The sequence below is a fragment of the Penicillium canariense genome (genome assembly GCF_028826845.1).
Source record: "Penicillium canariense strain IBT 26290 chromosome Unknown utg000007l_segment0_segment0, whole genome shotgun sequence".
Taxonomy (NCBI): Eukaryota; Fungi; Ascomycota; class Eurotiomycetes; order Eurotiales; family Aspergillaceae; genus Penicillium; species Penicillium canariense.
The window spans coordinates 1929455-1948405 of NW_026622734.1; the positions used below are offsets into that span (position 1 = coordinate 1929455).

An 18951-nucleotide genomic window follows, 5' to 3' on the forward strand; every position below is an offset into this window, starting at 1 on the left:
GGGTCGAGGGTCTCGAAAGTTCAGATTCAGGGGTAAACCTGTCGCGGCGCGGTCCAGAGCCCAAGACCGCTGAGGTGTTAACCCCACTTGGAGCTTGGTCGTGCCCGCTGTGTGGATGGAGCAAAGGCGGTTCGTTCCACGCCGGCGGGCGGCTAGGGCCAGACGGGAAGTACGCTTGTCGATGAATTTCAGCGAGAGCTGACAGAAGACGCAGCTGAACTCTGGACGGTCAAACTTTGGTATTCCTCGGGCACGGGGTTGAGAAGTCCGCAGACCAGAGAAGAGGCGATGATGGACAGAGCACATACTATTCTGATTCCGAGAAGTGCTGTGCGGAAGTGCTGTGCCATTCGAGAAATCGCACGAGGTCCCCCTGAAGGGCAGCGGGCACGTGCACAAACGGATGCCAGGGGCCGTTTGCTTCCCCACTTGCTTCTTCGCTGACGCGAACTGCGTGCTTCGGGTTTTTGGTTGGGGGTTGGGCCCTTGTCGGTTGCTCACGGAGAAGTACTTGAGCTCCATTGATCTGTTGCGAATCCTTGGGTTCGCAGAAGCATTGTGTGCCCGCCGGTTCCAAGCTCACCTTGAGCCCGGCTGTGGCCGGCGGAACATACAGTCAGCCCACTTGCCCAAAGACACCGATGGAGCCTTCTCCGAACCACTGCTGGACCTCACCGGTGGGTTCTAACTTCGAAGCTAAGGGGCCCAATAAGATTCGCAATTTGCAAAGATTGGGTCCTGCCAGCCTCATGAACACTACCAATTTAAGCACGGGGCGATAAGCCCGGCACGTGGAAACAATGTGGGATGCCCTGATCTTCAAGCTGCATGAACACCACGTTGCTTAGCTTGTGATCGAGATTAAAATGGCCGAGTAGGTCGATAGGTTGATACCATTCTTCAACAGTGCACAGAGTAGCGGTTCAATTAAGAGCACCGTCTCTTCTAGGAACACGGTCATTCTCATTCTGGATGCACCACGCCCTTCAGCGACAACACTATATCACCAGAATGTTAAAATTCTAAGACTTGCACCGCGATAAACTACACCCATAAGCCGCCACAGGATCTCACCCACTCTCTCTCCACCAAACTCCCCCATCCCACTAAATCATCCTTCAGCCCTCGGTGTCAATCACGTGAGCTCCTCGCAACAACAAAAACATTGCGCGGGGCGCGCCACGCACAACCCACGGAACGCTCGTCTACGGCACACGTCCAGCAAACAGCTAACCGCGAGCTATGAAATCGCGAACAACGGAAACATTACCCGCTTGCTATTTTACGCAAACATGACTACCGGAAGGCAAGATCAATATTCTCGGGGAACCTCAATGGCTTCTTTTACGCTTGAGTACTGCGACTGCACTCCCTCAATTCACCAGCCAAAAGTGCTCCTTTCGCAAAACCGGCGTTCCAGAAGGTGGAGCCCGGGTGGGGCCAGGGCTCATTGCGTGCAGGTGCTGGAATTACTTTAGTGGGAGGGCCAGAGGAGGGGGGCGAAATTGCCGAGATTAGGTTCTATGTACGGAGTATGTCGTTGAGTAGAGGATAATTGTGAAGTGACCAAATAATGCGCGGCGGAGCGTGAGCTGCCGGGCCATCACCATATGCGATCGTGAGAGCGATCACGGGTCGAAGGTAGATGTCCTATTCAATATATTGCGGGCATTTGATGGTGTTCCCTTAATGCGGCTAGTCTGGACTTCGACTGAAATCTGCTTGATATATATATCCGTCACCTTTCCAACTAGGGGCCCAACCCACAACCGTATTTATTCATTGGAGGTGCCTAAGCCGCCGGTATCAAGAGGGTATTCTAGCGCATAGAACAACAAACCACATCATATATACACCTCCATCCTTCTTTACATAAATCCACTACGTCGTCCTACTCGCCGTCGCCGCGAAAATCTTAAACGGCAACACAATACACGGCGTCGACGGACAAACCAGCGTCCGATCCAGCGTCTTAAATTTCGGCCCATTAGGTCCGGCCACATACTTGGCCTCGCCGAAGATTGATGGCTCGCCCGGCGGCTGGTCGTCACCCCACCGGCCGTTGAAGTCCAACCAGGAGACGGGGTAGTCGCCGCTGGCGGTGAAGGTGCGCGTCGACGGGTCGTAGGTATAGGCGTAGGCGTTGAGCGTGGGGTCCCAAAGGATGCCGCGGTCTGTGTAGTCGAGCAGGAAGCCGGTGGGTAGGTTTATGCCCGGGATTGTGTGGTCGTGTTGGCTATGATAGGTATTGGTTAGCTGTGAGAAATGGGTTGGAGGAGGGAGGAGGGGCCACGGACCCTGCGACGGCATAGCTAGCATGTGTGCCGTTGCCGGAGTAGGCATATGGCCGTTTGCCTTTCTTCTCGAGGGCACCATAGGTGAAGGCCTGGCCGCTGGAGTGCTGGCTGAACCACATGGCCTGTGGGGTGCCATTGGCGAAGCGGATCATGTTGTGCTCCCTGGTGGTGTCAGGCTGCTTGTACCATAGGGGCTGGGCGAGGAGGATGCAGATGAAGATCTGTCTTGGACGTACCAGTCACCAATATGATCACCGAATTCCAAGCCGAGCACCAGGTCGCCTTTGTTGTAGCTAGCCTCTGTATCAGTAACGCTGGCTGATATCATCCAATATTCGGTTCAGCTGGCTCACGGGTAGAAGTAGAAATAGAAAGCATCGACATTCCCACTCCCATGGTCCACAACGATAATCGCACACCCTGTTCCATTACCGATACGTCCCTGTGAGTCCGGCGTGATACCGCGGAACCAGGCTGGTTCAGGGTATGCGGCGATGCCCTCGTGGGATGTCAGGTACACACTGGTATTGCCCAGGTTGTTGAGCTGGTCGAGGTTGCTCAGCGTCAACGGAGATGGCGCGCCCTGGATCGCGGTCCAGTTGACCTCGGGCGTGGTGTGGTCGAGCTGTGCTTGGAGGTCGCCCGGTCGGTATGCATCCTGGCTATGCAGCCAGATCAGAGGGGCTGTCGAAGGTTAGACTGGATGTGATGGTGGCGACCCAGCTCGGCACTCACCATAGTCGTATACATAGGACGGAATGGTCGCCGTGGCCCGGGCCGGGGCCACCAGCAGGGCCAACGCCACCAGATGGGATATCAGGTGCAGCATCGCAACCATCAACCCGGAGGCTAGTATAGAAAGCGCCAGTCAAGATGTTCGGATGGTGAAAACCAGCGACTCGGGGATCCCGTTGAGACTTTATCTCTACGTCGATCAGTCTGATCTTGTCACAAGACGCGGGCGTAGCCGTCAACCAAGGGAGCCCGGACAGCGGATGAGAAGGGCAGTCCAGCTAGACAGGGGGAGTGACCAGGTAAATACCTTGGAAGAGGTGGTGAGCAGTAAAGACTGGCAAGTGCGCTCCCCGCCTGTCCCTGTCAGGGTCCATCGCATTGCTCTTCAGTCCGGATGCCACCAGGATCCTCTAGATCACATCACCTCCGAGCAGGAAAGATCGCGGCGAGTCCGACCGGGATGCACGATCACACCGTACCTGAGCCTGCAGGGTCGGGGGTAGCATCCCGATCCACAGGTGCATAACCATGCTAGTGGAGGTTGGCGTGGCCTGGAATGTGGATGATCGACGGGCCCAGGAACCTGGAGGCGTGTTCAAGCGTGTGATTCGACGGAGAGGACATGCTCGAATTGCTTGCATGCGCTGCACGCCCCAAGGCGAGTGGATAGGGATGGGTTCGTTTATTTTTTGGGTTATGCGGCCTGGTGATACGCTCCTCCTGACTCGGTCATCTGAGGCTGAGCCGAGGTCTGCAATGGAGATATCGCTGGTATAGTCATTTGGATACACAGCGCACTGCCTGGGACTGTACTCTATCTGTCCCTAGTGGCAGCTGAAGGCATGCGAATGCTCAGCTGCAGCTGGAGAGTGGCCGTACCACCACGGCTCCGATCCGCCAATAACAAGCCGCCCTGATAGCAGCCCCTGCTCTCCTGCGATTCCATAGGACTCTGTATTGCATCTATTCATCTATTTACAAGGAAATCAGGATTCTCGTTCTTTAATGTCCAAAGTCTCCAACGACTGAACCTGCCCTTCACGGTCCCGAGCGCTACATTCGCAACCACCCTTCTCTCATTACCGTATACGCCGTAGCCATAACGAGCATACTTTCACAAGAGCAGACAGCTCCTCTATAACGTCTCCCGCTTCGCCTTCTCCGCCGCCTCCTCCTCCCGCTTCTGCTTTTCCTTCATCAGCTTGAAAATCCGCAAGTCCAACGGGATCCGTTCCCCCAGCCACATCGCCCGCTGCGTGTGGTTCCGCTCCTCCTCCTCATCGTCGTCCGTGTTGGGGTGCACCAGTGCGCTCAGCGGGCCCCGGTTGATCACCAGCCAGGGGATGAACGCACCGAATTGCGCGGGCGTGAACAGGTTGACTTCAAACATGGCAACTGGGTGTGGGCCAATGGGCCGGTCGAAGAAGGTGTAGATGCGGAGTTCGGGGACTGGGGGGAGGCAAGGGTTAGCATCGTGGGGAACGGGATGTGGGCAACTGTGTGAAATGAAGGTAGGGTTGGGCAGTGGGGCGTGTGTACATTCGCGGCGGATGCGCTCCCATAGGGCTTTTGCGTACGCGACCTGGTCTGGGTTGTTCTGCTGTGTGTTAGTCGGATCGGGCGACTCGGAGAGGGTGTCTTGACTCACCTGAAAGTGGTAGATGTGGATGTCGAAGCCTCCGCGGGGCCCCTTTTGGAGTGGGGCAGGGAACTCCTCGTAGGCTTTGCTCAGGATGCCATGCTGGGGGTTCTTGAACGACTTGCCATCGTCATTGCGCTCCCTGGACGGAGGGTCAGCATGACTCGTTGTGAGGAGTGGGCGGATGTTTCCGCCCGCGGTCGGTCGCGTGGCACTCACTCGGACAGTGGCTCAAGGTTCTCGTAGCCCTCCAGCGGGGACGGGTGGGAGAAGGCAAATTGGTCTGTCATTGTGGTGGAGATTTGAAGGACGTCCCGGGCTCCCGAGTAGATGTTCGGGGTAAATAGGATTGAAGAGCTCAATCGGTGATGTTCCGCGATTTATACTTACTGATGGGCGCTTCGGAGGCACAGAGATAAGGCGAAGGGGGTAGAAAGAAGGTTATCAGTGGCACGAGGAAGGGTATGTGTGGAAAGACCCATGGATCTCTAAGCATTTGCAATCGCGGGCAGGATGACTGATGTCGTCAGTTTGACTTGAGAATCACCATCCGCCAGCGCGGAACCGTTCCGCACTCCGATTAGATAGCTGTTTTCGAGGTATTTGAGAACAGATGCGCTGATACTACCTGTCGGCTCAGGCCACCTTCTATGGGCGCGCATCCATAAGTTTTGCCGTCCCCACATAACCTAATGATATTGGAGATATGAATACAGTGGTGTCTCATCCTACACTAGTGTCCATGGTGACCGTGTGTATCCGGTGCGACAGATGCGAAGGTATCCCCTGGTATCAAGAAAAAACAAAGTAGCCTCTAAACGCCACGCTCCAAAGCAGAAGAACAAGAAGAAAGGTTACCAGGCAGCCCGGACATCGATGTGGCCTTCGTCATCCATGACTTTACCCCGATCCCATTCTCGGCCCTCGCCTTTCTTCGACCATCGCACATTCTCCGGCCTGCCTTCGCCGCTGTTTGCCCCGGTGAACGCAGCGTTGTTCTTCCACCGATCGATGGTGTCTTCGTTCATTCCCGCGGCGCGTAGTCTCTCCTCGCCTTTCTGCTTCCAACGTTGCCGGTCGCGCAACGCCTCGAGAGCCATATCCCAGTCATCTTCCCCTGCCATAAGACCCGCGACGGGCCGAGGAGAAATCTTGTTTAGAGAAGGTCCCTCATTGTCACCAGGCTGAACATCGATGGTAGGGTCGTAGTCCGGAGCAAAGTGAGCGTCAATGGTGCTGGCGCTGGGTTTATACGCTCCACGGCCCCGAGAGCGAATCGGGGCAGCACCATCACCATCCATCTGCGGAGGCAGGGGCCCAATGAGATCTTCCAAAGGATCGGATTCATCATCGGTACGGTCGCGACGTAGAGTGGTAAAGGTAGGCTCGCCCGGGGACGGCGACCCCCGTTTTTGTTTGCGAGGTTTGACAGAATCCTGAGTCGTGGTGGAGCGGGAATCGTGAGGCAAGAGATGTCTTGCACGCTCAGAGAGCTCAGAGCGCTCATGGCGGTGGCCTGTTCGCGTCCGCCGTGGTTGCGATGACCGAGGGTCTGGCGAAGACGCTGATCGGTGATGGCGTCCAGAACTGCGGTCTCGCCGAGGAGACCGACTGCGAGAGTGCGAGGATGATCTCTCGCGGCCTCGACGGCTTTTCCGAGAAGACTCATGGCGATCTCGACGGTGCTCGGTCCGGTCTCTCGTTGCTCGCTCGTGGGGCTCGTCCGGACGGCGATGGCGGCGTGCTCGATCTCTTTCAGTAGACGAAGGACGATTGCGATGTCGGCGCCGAGAATTCGAATGCTCGCGACCGTCGCGTTCGTGGCGATTGTCACGATCCTCTCTATGACTTCTTCCTCCGTCTCTGCTTCTGGAACGGCGATCGTGCTTTCCCGTGGCTGAAGAAGTTGTTGGAGCCGAGTCATGTTTGGGCTGGTCTTTCAGCTGACGCATGCGCTCCCTCGCTTCTCTCTCCTCTTTGCGTTTGAGCGCTGTGTTGTGACTATCCGTCTCTTTGATCAAGTGCCGCAGGAATCGGGTATTGGGTTTGGGAGCGTTCCCGGCCGGTCTGGAGGTGTTCCAAGTCAGTTTGCAACTCGCAGTGAAGAGAAAATAACGACACCGATGTGAACCTACTTCCGAAGCAGATACGCGCCAAGTCCATGACTCTCATATTTCTGAGAGCTGTCTCGCGCCTCGCTGGCGAGGACTTGCGCAACGTGGTAGTCGTCCATGATGTCGTCAAGCCGCAGACTGCGGAGGTGCGGGCCGGACAGAACCAAGTGAGTTGTGCAAGTGCCGTGAGGACAAGAGAAGAATCAAACAGGAATTACTGGGCCATCATGGAAAATAAGGGCTCACTATCCACTGTAGAAAGCAGCAGGGGAGAGAAGAAGCAACGAGCTGGCGCCTTCCAACATTTTGGCGGCTCACCGCCTTGGCCCATTAGTTATCAGTCGCGATAAGTGAGTTGTTTACCGTCCCGCGCCTGCGTGGGAGTTGGCGAACACTCACTTTCTTAGGCGTTTCCTTTGCAACTTCATTTAAGCTCATAAGAAACTGCGAATCCGTCACAATTGCCGTTGCAAGATGGCGTCAGAAACTCCTGATCCCTTGCGTGCCCTCCAGCAGCTCGAGCAAGAGCAGGGCGACTTGAAGAAACGTCTTGCGATTATTCGCATCAGCGAGCCCATCTCTGACGCCGGTGACTCCAATCCATCTCCCTCAAAGCGACGCTCCGATGTTTCTATGTCAAACTGGAATGACCCCACGCCGGCCTCGCTCGAGGCTGATCTTACACACTATAAGGTGCGCGACGAACCTGGTGCTAGGTCTATGGTTCGCATGGCGTGGTTGCAATTGCTGACATGTGCCCTTCTCTGTGATCCAGGAGCTCTTTTCCAAGCTGCGATTTTCCTACCTCGAGCAAGTGACGAAGGAGAAGTTCCTCCGCGCAATCGTGGGCGACCCGCCCCTCGTGGTCGGGCACAATGAAAACGTCGAAATGGAGACACAACTGGCCAAAGTCAAAGCCGAGCTCAAGGCGCAGAAAGAAGAAGCCCGCCTCATGATCGAGGAAATGGAGACGATGGGTCGAGAGCTGGCGAGCCGTATGGCCTCCCTTCTTACGTTACTGCTTCAGTGGCTGACCTTGAACACATGTATAACAGGCTATAAGAACGTCGAGGTCCAGATGAAACAGCTTTCGACGCTTCCGGACGCCATTGAGAACCTCGAGTCTACCATCGCGGGCCTCCGCGCTAAACAGGTCGCCGGAATGGACTCTTCGGACCCTCGGTCCTCCCAGAACCTACCACTTCCCGCCACGAGGGCACTGCTATCAGAACGGGAGGCTGAACTGGCCGCACTGAACCGTCAAATTGCTGCCGTGCAGAACACATTACCGCGAAAGACACGAGAGGCCGAGGCCCTCGAGCGGGAGTGCACGGTGCTAGAGCGACGGAAGGACGAAGCAATTACACAGGCGCATGAGGCTCAGCGTAAGAAGCAGGAAGGAGAGAGCGATGGACTCGAGGAGATGGGGCGCTGGTACCGAGGCGCGGAAAAGACATTAAAAGAGATGGTGGATGTTGAGGGATGAATGGCTTCGCAGTACGCTACAGGAGTTCGGCGATATTTCCAAGACGGGCACGGGCTAGGTATTCCGGGGAAACGGGGAAATGGGGATATGGGGATAAGGGCGTTCAGGAAATCTACCATACTGTATGTACATATGACTATAAAAGGGCCCAATGCTGCATGAGGCAATGATAATGCGATGCACAAAGATATCGGGGTTCCGAATTGAAGCCATTCTGGCTGTTTTATTGATTCATTTTGATTTGCATGATCATACAACATGAAACGCTTTATGCTGCAGTCACCATGAACCTCCCAGAGTGTTTGAGCTGCCCAAAGCGAAACCCGACCGGACTCCCGTTTTTCTTTTGTAGTGGTGAGGTATTTACTCCTCATCCTCCTCCTCAGCCTCACCGTCACCACCAGCGGCGGCAGCGGCCTTCTTGCGGCGAACACGGCCGGGGCGGCCGCCACCGAAGGGCGAGGTCAGAGCGAAGTCGATGTGCTTCTGGGAGTCGAGGCGGACCATGAACGAGGGGACGTTGACGATCTGCTTGCCGACACGGATGTGACGCTGCTTGATCAGGACACGGGCGTGGTGGATCGACTTGGCCAGACCAAGCTTGTACACGCAGGTCTGGAGACGGCGCTCCAGGAAGTCCTCGACCTTCAGGGCGAGGACGTAATCGAGCTTCATGCGGGCCTCATCGAGCACACCGATGCGCACCAGACGGCGAATCAGGGCATTACCCTCGAACAGACGCTTGGGGTCCTTCTCATCGAGAGTGAGCAGCTCACTAGTGAAGTAGAATGTTAGCTCTGTTGTTGCAGGACTGTGGTTCGGTCGCGCCGAGTCCACAGCCATCCCATTGACACAGATATGGTTCCTCCACATACCGAGCAGCACGACGAATCTTGGACAGGGTAAGCTGGACACGCCACACCTCACGCTTGTTGCGCAGGCCGTACTCGCCGACAATCTTCAGTTCCGAGTCACTAGGGACAATGGATTAGATATGGAACACACGACATGACCAGAAGCACGCTTCTGATCAGTGGCCGGAGAGTACTAACAGACGGGCCGACTCGAAAGGGCGACGGGGGACCTTGTAGGTCTTGGTGTAGACACGGCTGTAGAAAAGCAGGTCAGAATCATGCGATACTGCATTTTGATCTCGTTGTCACTCACGGAGCGGGAGCCATGGCTGCTGGGTGTCCTGGGTTGGCGGGATTGTCGAATGCACACTTGAGGAAATTCGCACGAAGTTCCAAGGTCTTTGGATTATTCGGCTATGTGATCACGCTAGTCCACATATGGAAGGTACGCAGGGTTAATGTGCGCTAACCCTAACACGTGACCAACCGATACCACACTCTCCGCCGCTTCAACTTCCAGGTTGACGAAAGGCAGCCCGTTGTCGACACTTTTCAACACGCCCAAACCACAACACCGCCGTCATGCCTCACTCGTACGGTCTGCGCGCCGGCACTCGGGTACGTCTACACCACCTCGATTTTCGCCCCTCGATGCACGACATTTCGCCTGGCACACCTGAGGGACAACGAGCGAGACCAGCGTACTGACGAGAAGGAATTATAGTATGCCTTCAGCCGCTCCTTCAAGGAGCATGGTATGATCCGCCTGTCCACCTACATGAAGACCTACCGGTACGATCGACATCCTTTTTCAAGACCGCATATGGAGACGAGTTACAAAGAAATGGGACTGACGAAATTTTTTACAGTGTTGGTGACATTGTCGACCTGAAGGTTAACGGTGCCGTCCAGAAGGGGTCAGTACAATCCGAATTTGCCCTTCCAACTCCTCTGCACGGCAGTTTTCGTGGAAAACAGCCCCCCACCCCCCAACCGCCACGCCAGTCTGATACCAGGAACCCCCCCAAAATATTGACTGTCAGTCCTTCTACAGTATGCCCCACAAGGTCTACCACGGCAAGACCGGTGTCGTCTACAACGTGACCAAGTCCTCCGTCGGTGTCCTCCTGTACAAGCGCGTCGGCAACCGCTACCTCGAGAAGCGCATCAACGTCCGCGTTGAGCACGTCCAGCACTCCCGCTCCCGCGAGGAGTTCATCAACCGTGTCAAGGAGAACGCCCTTAAGAAGCGTGAGGCCAAGGAGAAGGGTATCCACGTTCACCTGAAGCGCCAGGCCGTTGGCCCCCGCGATGGCCACCTCGTCTCCATCGCCGGCAACGCGCCCGAGACCGTCGTCCCCATCGCCTACGACACCCACATCTAAGCGGCTCGCGCGGAATTTGGGGTTTACTGGGTTTTGGTGCGCGTGGTTGTTTGGTGTTGTGCTTTTTACAAAACTGGGTTTTTACTCCGGTCTTCCTCGCCCTGAGTCGGGGAGGAGGCAGACCTCTGGCTGCATGAGACGACGCGTGAAGGGTTTCCAATCGCCCTGGCACATTCTCTCGCCTGTGCATAGATTCCCCTGAATGAAACAAAAATCAAAATTTTCCCGAGTTATCACTTAATTTCGTATCAGACGCTTCCACGGCCATGCGATATCGTGCTAAATCTCCCAGACACTCGATCCACGTCCCGCGAGACGCTACCACGCTTTCACAACAGCGGTCTCATTATCCAGCTATGCGAGATACATGCCGTTCCAACATGTAGTCCCCCGATTACGGGAGCTTTTGGTCGGAGCAGCTCCCAGAATGAATAGATCCCATATCGCCACATCCGCGCGGGCATGGCATACTTTCGGCCAAGCGCTTCCACGGACTGGCGGACGGGTGTTGGGATGCCAGGAAGAAATCACGGTGTTCACCAAGTAGGGTTCGATGCAAGAATATCATTGCTTACCATTGCAAACCTGGGAGTTCAGCCTTCGATTCTGCTAGTTGCTGATCGGTCTCGATGCATTTCTTTTCCACCATGACCAGCCCGGCGTATATCCTGTGTACCTCCTTGACGAAGTGATCTTCTGTGATGGGATTCGTCGCTGGCTCTCTCCATATCTCATCTCCTCCCGGGGACTAACCCGCCTTTCGCGGACCAGGTTGAACCTTGAATCATCATGGTTGTCACCGAAATCATTTATTTGGATTCTCGGGAGCACGATCTACAACTCCCCATGTGCTACAGACCAACCTCGGCCACCATGCCTATGACTTCATCTGTTTGCTTGCTCCCTCCGCTGGCGGCATCCAGGTTCATGCACCATGCACCTCGACCTTCTCCGCTGGAAATGACCCAAGGTCTAGACTTGAATTCCCCCCAACCCCCAGGGGCACCGAAGACTCCGCGAGACCGCCACCGCTCGATCGCCGTCCAGGCCAACGGAGGCATATCCAGAGGGGGAGAGTAAAAAATAAAATAAAATAATAAAAAAGAATAAAAAAGAATAAAAAAAGAATGAAATAAGAATAAAAAAATAAAATAAAAAAACAGAAAAACAAATAAGAAAAAGAAAAGGAGTAGGGGAAAAAAAAAAAAAAGAAACAGTCTAGAACTAGGATCGCCCATCGCCCACGCCATCATCCGATCATCAAGTCCATGGCGACACCGTCCAGGTCGTAGGCCGGGGCCAGAATCGCCTGTACGAGAAGCGCTGCAGCGAAGACATCCCGCACAGCCACACGAGGCTCCCCGGCATCCCCTCCCACACGCCGGACGGAGTCTACACAGACTGCTCGGTGAATTTTGCTGCAGCCGTACAATGGGTAACTGCGCCACACCAAAAAAATGGAAATCAATCACCGCGAGGCCCTCGGGGGACGTTGGGCTGCTACACTTCCGAGCCCAGGGAGAATAGCCAGGGTGAAGACAGGCGGCCTGAGCAACACACCCTGATTTTTTTTTTCCCTGGGTAATTCCCTTGCCCCCATGCCATCTCTTTTTGACTGAGGGTCCCGAATCATGTTTCGACGGTCGTACGTACCGCACGTCCCGATGTATTATTCACGGGGTTGAGGGAACCCCCCAAGACAGAAGGAACTCTAATCGGAAGGAGACTAATGGCGGATCACCAGCGCATCACTGTGGAGAAGGAGATCCACCGGTCCCTCAGGGAAGAGAGGGTAATCCGAAAATCAAAAAATCAATAAATCAAATCAAATCAAATCAAAATCAAAATCAAATCAAAATCAAAATCAAATCAAATGAGAATAAGACTGCGAAACATCAAATTCCAATTCCCTCAGGATCGGCACGGCATTGCGTAGGTGCACAGTAGCGTGAGCCTGTCTGACCGCTCCACAAGGTCCCTCCCCACGCCCGCGAGAATATTGTCCGTCTGCCGTGTTGCGGACGAGGCCATGCTCGGGAATTCTGGCAGAGGCAGAATCCGGAAAGTGGATAGTCCGGTAATGAAGCACCCCGCTAGTGCGACCAGGCGATTGTGCGCTCGTCTCGGGGATTGGCAGGTGGACCTGCGTCTCTGCACGGATGCCGCTCCCTAGGGAGCGCTGACGCCAGAAGGTGCTCTTTCCTGCCCTTGTCTGGGTTTTGTTTTTTTAGGGTGCGCCTTGTCTCGACAGTCGGCACTTGCTGTGCGTGCCAGTGCCCTCGGATCTGCCTTGTCGCTGTCGGTCAGCGCGGGTTTCCTGTGGGGATCGTGTGCGGCCGATAGTCCTTCGGCCGGTTGTCATTCAGCTGGTCGTTCCTCGGGCTACGTTCGCCCTCAGGCAGTCGCACGAGGGTGAGTTTATAAGGCTGATTTTCCCTCGGCGATCTAACTTCGACGGCGTTATTGGTCTTGGCATTACGCGGGCCATGCTTCTTTCCAGAAGGACTCGTGAAGGGTGGGCTAGGCGAGCCAAAAAGCAATTATATACTTTGGTGGATTGGGTGGACAATGCGCGATTTTTGTCTCCATGGCTCGGTCGAGATGCTGGACTGGCAAATTTGCGGGCTTCCAGGATGACTGTGATCGCGATAGACCCATTTTAGTGCAGGATTCACGAATACGGGGGGAATGGTTGGTGCAGCCGTTCGAATTGGTCCACAGAAGTCAGAGGACGTCGCAGACGGGGGAGACAAGCCACGCGAGCGCGCTGTGCCACAGTCGGGCATAGCCACAGTGGTTGCCTGGGGGCCTTCCGGTAGTTAACAGCCATAGTAGAAGTGAATCTGACCTGTCCTTCCTGTTGGTCGAACCACTGCCATTGTTTGTTCGATGCTGGAGCGTTCGGACTGACTCCTCCGTCACACAGCGCAAAATCATCGCACATGGTGCTGACGTTAGACGCCAGAAACTTCGTCCCGGGCTCAGGCGATGGCGCGCGAGCCGTGAGTTATTCTTCTCGAGCAGACTTGCCGCTCAGGGTTTTTAGTGTTTCTTGTTTCTGGTATTTCCGGAGCGTGAGGAGAGACGCCCCTCCAATGCAGACACCCGAAAACCTACTCCCTGCACCGTTCCGACGTCTTCCCAGTGGAGAGGCCCCCAACCCGAGGGATCCCAAGACGTCTGTGCCTGAGCCCAGAGAGCGTGCGCCAATCCATCCCCGGGTGTTCCTCCCGGACTAGACTAGACCTGCATCGGCATCTAGACCCTGCGATCTGTTGCGATCACCTACTGAACTGCCGTTTCGCCACCCTCCTCATTTTCCCCCTGGCACTAGTGCGGATGCAAGCGCAATCGCTGGTCCTTCAACACGGAGTCCTGGGTCCACGCCAACGTGGGCGGTCGTGATTGCGTCCCGGAGGGGCCAAAATCTGACTCAAGCTCCCAGCACCGGCCATTCCGGCTCGACTGGTGTTTCATGTTGCGGTGGTGGACGCTCAGGTTCGGCGGGTTGCAGGTGGTTAATGGCCGCGGACGGGTCCTGGGGCGTGCGGTGGGGCTGGTCTATCTGTAGAATCGACTTGACTGGTTGCCCTGCTGGGTCTTTCGTACGCCATTCTCCGTAGATACCGAGACATTGACATTGACATTGACATTGACATTGACAGGATATTGACATTGACATTGCCCTCGCCCTCGGTCGACGAAGGGTGAAGGGGCCTAGGGCAGACTCCAACCCGGCGGGACCATTTCCCCCCAGCCCGGGTTGCGGTTGGGCTGTCTCGACCTCCCCTATGATAATGACGACCCATGAGGCAGCGAGGGTGGAAGGGTGGACGTTATCCTGGACGGTCGACCCTCGCGCGCAGTACTGTGACTTCATGGTTCTGGTCGGCCCTGGCGCACCGCCACTGGTGATCCAGGCAACCACCCCAAATCGGTGTTAGTGTTCGCCTTCCTCGCTGTGCGGGGGGCTTTGATGACCCGTCACTACTGCAGGTGTTTCGGCATGGTAATGGGCCTGGGAGATTTACAGTGAACACCATAGTGGAGACGATCCGATCTACATCTGTGGTCCTCAGACCTCCGCCCACCTCCTGATCAGATGAGCACAGAAGCGGTCTGAAATCGTATCATCTCATCTCCGGTTTCTCGAAGCCACGCTGATACAGTAGGATCGACACTGACACACCGACATTTGGCCTGCTGATAAGGTTCCGCCCGCCTGTCATGACACCATGTACATGTCAGGTCGATCCGCTGCACCCTGCAACTGCACACCATTCGGTGAATCTCCTTCAATGGACCGGGTGTATTTTCCAAAAGAGAAAACTCCGAGCCCGTGAGATGGACAGCCGCGGTGGTCGCAGCCAAAACCGCAACGCGAATGGAACTGGAACTGCAACTGGAACTGGAACGAGACGAGACCGAGATCGAGATCCTGAACACACGAGGAATCCAGGAACATCCCAGCGGGATATGGAATGGTGTCGGTATTGGCCGTAACGGCGGTACTTCCAGGGACTGTTTGCCTAGTCCGTACTAGCTCGTACCAGCTTCTAGGGCACAAGTATACTTCCCCTCTGGGGCCTGCAGGGGTTGAGCTTTATCTCAGCAATCGTCTCCATTCCACTCCTCTTAAATCTACTATGTACCCATATTTTAAATTTTCATTTCTATTTTTTGATTTATTTCCTAAATTAATCTCGGCCACACCCCAGGCAGCCGTTACCCTTCCACCCCTCGCCCATCGCCCAGGTTTGGCAAGCTTCCAGAAACACCCCCATGGCGCGACCCAGGCGCCTCCACCACCCCAAACTCGGTGGTGGGACGATCCACTTGCGATATTGGACCCTCCTTTCCTGGCTATCCTCCCTCACCCTGAGAAAACCCGGGTTCGCCTTGGAGCCTGCCGTGCACTGGACGTCATAGACCTGAGCAGAATATAAAAATCGCCGCCGGCGCCGTCGAGAGCATGCTATTCACCACCCTGCCTTCTTGATAACTGAAGCTTGAAGTATGCAATGCCTCCCCGAGTCGAGATCATTGACGACTCGTTCCCCCGTCTGGTTCCATTTGGCTCATCACAGTTTCTTAGAAAGTCCGCTGCCCTCGCCGCCACCACGCACGAATTCCTGTACCGATACAATAGCATCATACTGCCTCACCACACAATGAGCTCCTCCAAGTAAGCTAGCTTGCCCTCACATGCCCGCGGTGGCAACTCACATCTTTTCCCTCCCACTGCCAGGGCTCCCCCAAGCTCCCTTCCCACCACCGCCATCGACAATGCTATTCTCCCCGTCCACCGCTGACCACTGTCTCGCTCCAGGTCCTCCTCTGATCTCCGCCACATCGGCGCTGGCCTGAAGGCCCCCCACATCTCCGGCCACGACTACAACCTCTCCCTCCCCAACGACAAGCCCTCGTACGCCTCCCTCCTACCCAAGAACAAACCCGCCAAGGGCTCCGCCGCCGTGTCGGCCTGGCTGGCCGCGCCGAAGGAATCCCAGCCGTGGGTACCCCTCGGCCTCAAATAAGGCGGCGGCGCGGCGCAGTGCCCGTGCCTTACACAGGCCATGTGGACGTTGTTCCTGGCAGCGCTGGTCTTGCCAGGTACGTGTTACACATGGCGTGGACGGAATGACATGGGCGCGTCCCGGTGCGTTTTGGGGGGATGCTGTTATGTGGTGCCGTTCTGGAGTGATCGGTCGATGGTATGGCTCCTGGTCTTGATATTCTTTTTTATCTTGGCGGGGTTTGGTGTGGAGAAGATAGTCCGTCGGTGGGGCATCCCCGTCGGCCTGCCCCGCAAAGGAACAAGTGGAGTGGACGGGAGCTTGAGGACATTGGGGTATTTTCTTGGAACGTCTGATTTGGTTGATTTTGGATCTCCGTGCTTTTCATTTCCCCGTTTGATCTTTTGGCGATGTTTGTTTTTGGACCTTTCTTTCTCTGGACGTGTTTTATTATCCCCAAAAGCTAAATAGATAGACATACATGGCGACATCTGCGCAATTCGCATTGAACCGTTCCCCAATCTCTCGGAGAGAAGAGAGGAGTCAGGTGATGTTCCGTTCTCCATTCTCCGATCTTGCTAGACCTGCGCGTCATTCCAATAGCCGACTCTACCACCATCTTGCTATCTTCGTCGGGCCAACACGGAACTAGAGCCGCAACCACGGAGACACGGACTAGCGCTAGACGTGAAATCTCTGTCGCAACCTGAAAAGCTGTGCCAAGGACCTAACATCTGTATCGAGACCTAAAATCTGTGTCAAGACCTGAAACCTTCGTCGCGCATCGCAGGAAAAACAAGGGAAGCTAAATCATAATTTGAAAAAAAAACCATCAATTCACAATTAAATGCAATTGGATCAACCGGCCACACTCAGAAAGTATCGAGTCCAACTGTCAACTGTCAAGTGTCAAACGACGGCGACCCGATCAGGTCTCATCGCCCGTGCAGTACCCGGCGCACCAGCAGCCCGTCAAGCATGCATATTCAGAGCGCGCATCCCCCTAACCCGCCAACAAGCCAATGATCTACGCCCACTCACAACCAAACGCAGCCATGCCCGAGGCATACCGACCGGGCAGCGCGGACCATTCCATTTCAGCGCATTCAGCGAAGAACGATACATTCGCCGACAACCAGGGAGACGGCTATGAATTTTTTTGTTCCCCCCCTTCGCGACGGTTTGGCCCCCTTCACAGCTGACTGCAGAATTTTCATCGTCATGGCTCATGGTTGGGTGCATGCAGGATTTTCCGAGCTTGTATGTCAGGTCGGGTCTTGCTGCCAGGGGTCTAAGGTGTCCAATCAGTGCGCCGAACGCCGGTATGAGTGCGAGCCGGCGCTGGGCGCAGTAATTGACCTGCACCATGTCAGTCGTGAGCCATGTCAGTTCGTGAGCCATGTCAGTTCGTGAGCCATGTCGGTCGTGAGCCATCTCAGTCGTTGACTATGGGGGTTGGCTTTGCTTGCAGCGGGTTCTGTTTCTGATTTCTCATCCTCGGTGAGAGTCCGGGTATTGAAGGGCCTTTTGTTACCTGGCCGGCAATTTCTCCCTGCCGCTTCCACCCGGTAATCGCATTCCCACAATCACTCATTCGTCCGTAGGCTCTCGCCTGAGCCAAAGGACAAATGTGTAGATACCCCAGCCTGCAGGTGCATGTTGTGCAACGCCGGGCCAAGTTCGCAATGTCAATTCCCCTCAGAGGCACTTGGGATACGTTGGCCCGAGATTCTGGAACAACTAATTCTGCGAGCCATGGTTGCGTCCCGGATTGGTGGGTCGATCGTGGACCAAGCAAACTCTCCTATACTTCCTTAATTGCCTTATTTATACCGATTGTTCCGTGCACACGGCAAAGAGGGGCCTGGCTACTTGCGTTTGATTCTCGTGTTCGCCTTTTATTTTTTTTTTATTTTTATTTTTCTTGCACCTTTTCCTGTCCTGATCGGTGTTCTGTTCTCCTTGTGTGTATCCGCGCTTTCCTTTCTTTTTCTCCCCGCCAACCCCAGAAGGACATCAACCAAGGGAAGGACCGAGCTCGCCCCAATCAATTTTAATGGCCCTATGTGTTTGTGCAAGTAGCCAGCACCTTGAAAGACGGGCGCCTTCTTGCTGAGTCCCATCTAAAGTCACCGCTCTGACGCGTACAGTGACGAAGACCCCCTGACCCCCTCTGCCAGGGTCAAGCCAATACCGTAGCACCACCAGCACAGAAAATGCGGCCAGCACATGCGACCGGCCCGAGGGGAGGAATTATTTGAGAAAAAAGAGTCTGAGTTCGGGGGGAGCGCTCCGCACAGGCGTCGCCCCCTCTCCGCCAAGATTTTAAGCCGCCAGAAAGGCCCGTGAAAGAAGATCGGCAGCAAATTCAGAATCATGGGATCGGTTGTTCCACCTCCCCCCTTCTCGTGTCAGCCCGTACACCACTCGATTCCCGAGCGTGATTCGTCGGCCGCGGGCCTGATAGATGTGCGTCTGCGACACCGCAGTGGAGCATAGGCGGCGAATCGCGGGTAGATTGAGAGTTGCTCGACTTTATTTCCGGAGCTAATTCGGCTGCCCACTCACGCTCGACGGGGCGGAAGCCTTTCCCATGATCATCCCCGTTGGAAAAGAACCCTGTAATCCGGGCGCTGGCGTCCGAGGGTCCGATTGCAAGTCCTCATGAGGCCGCAGAGATTTTTGGGGGGTTTGGGGGGCGGCGCGCCCTGAGTTGGATGGCTTTTCGCTTTCCAGAGCTCCTCCAGTTTTTGTGTGGCCCACAAGGACCAGCAGGAGGATGGATAAGGGCGAACGGGGGGACGAGGGGAAGAGGGACACGAGAGGGAAAGCGGGAGCGGAGAGAGGTACTTTCGGCTTGCACATCCCGCCTCTTCCCTCCGCTTTCCTCGCCCTGCGCAACTGCGTTATCGCCTCACCTGCGTT

The 18951-nt window shown here is 55.4% G+C and overlaps 7 protein-coding genes across 7 annotated transcripts; 3 read left to right on the forward strand and 4 right to left on the reverse strand.

Annotated features, from left to right (window-relative positions):
• Nucleotides 1-1881: 1881 nt before the first annotated feature.
• On the reverse strand, nucleotides 1882-3411 carry N7482_009712 (uncharacterized protein; the record flags this gene model as incomplete). Its single annotated transcript, XM_056691836.1, has 6 exons — nucleotides 1882-2236; nucleotides 2298-2459; nucleotides 2534-2590; nucleotides 2651-2981; nucleotides 3033-3146; nucleotides 3288-3411. The coding sequence occupies 6 exons, from the start codon at nucleotides 3409-3411 to the stop codon at nucleotides 1882-1884; spliced, it is 1143 nt and encodes a 380-aa protein (XP_056539542.1).
• Nucleotides 3412-4167: 756 nt separating this feature from the next.
• N7482_009713 (DOPA 4,5-dioxygenase family protein) lies at nucleotides 4168-4961 on the reverse strand (the record flags this gene model as incomplete). The annotated part of the gene is made up of 2 exons (XM_056691837.1): nucleotides 4168-4813; nucleotides 4891-4961. 2 exons carry the CDS (start codon nucleotides 4959-4961, stop codon nucleotides 4168-4170), a joined length of 717 nt encoding a protein of 238 aa, XP_056539543.1.
• A 564-nt stretch (nucleotides 4962-5525) lies between these two features.
• N7482_009714 (uncharacterized protein) lies at nucleotides 5526-6904 on the reverse strand (the record flags this gene model as incomplete). The annotated part of the gene is made up of 2 exons (XM_056691838.1): nucleotides 5526-6738; nucleotides 6807-6904. 2 exons carry the CDS (start codon nucleotides 6902-6904, stop codon nucleotides 5526-5528), a joined length of 1311 nt encoding a protein of 436 aa, XP_056539544.1.
• A 355-nt stretch (nucleotides 6905-7259) lies between these two features.
• On the forward strand, nucleotides 7260-8271 carry N7482_009715 (uncharacterized protein; the record flags this gene model as incomplete). Its single annotated transcript, XM_056691839.1, has 2 exons — nucleotides 7260-7478; nucleotides 7561-8271. 2 exons carry the CDS (start codon nucleotides 7260-7262, stop codon nucleotides 8269-8271), a joined length of 930 nt encoding a protein of 309 aa, XP_056539545.1.
• Nucleotides 8272-8634: 363 nt separating this feature from the next.
• N7482_009716 (40S ribosomal protein uS4) lies at nucleotides 8635-9476 on the reverse strand (the record flags this gene model as incomplete). Its single annotated transcript, XM_056691840.1, has 4 exons — nucleotides 9439-9476; nucleotides 9324-9380; nucleotides 9147-9245; nucleotides 8635-9046 (listed from the first exon to the last, which is right to left on the reverse strand). The coding sequence occupies exons 1-4, from the start codon at nucleotides 9450-9452 to the stop codon at nucleotides 8635-8637; spliced, it is 582 nt and encodes a 193-aa protein (XP_056539546.1). The 5' UTR covers nucleotides 9453-9476.
• A 193-nt stretch (nucleotides 9477-9669) lies between these two features.
• N7482_009717 (60S ribosomal protein eL21) lies at nucleotides 9670-10510 on the forward strand (the record flags this gene model as incomplete). The annotated part of the gene is made up of 4 exons (XM_056691841.1): nucleotides 9670-9743; nucleotides 9850-9917; nucleotides 9995-10042; nucleotides 10180-10510. The coding sequence occupies exons 1-4, from the start codon at nucleotides 9708-9710 to the stop codon at nucleotides 10508-10510; spliced, it is 483 nt and encodes a 160-aa protein (XP_056539547.1). The 5' UTR covers nucleotides 9670-9707.
• Nucleotides 10511-14894: 4384 nt separating this feature from the next.
• Nucleotides 14895-16047, forward strand: N7482_009718 (uncharacterized protein; the record flags this gene model as incomplete). The annotated part of the gene is made up of 4 exons (XM_056691842.1): nucleotides 14895-15018; nucleotides 15233-15402; nucleotides 15526-15695; nucleotides 15840-16047. The coding sequence occupies 4 exons, from the start codon at nucleotides 14895-14897 to the stop codon at nucleotides 16045-16047; spliced, it is 672 nt and encodes a 223-aa protein (XP_056539548.1).
• Nucleotides 16048-18951: the final 2904 nt, after the last annotated feature.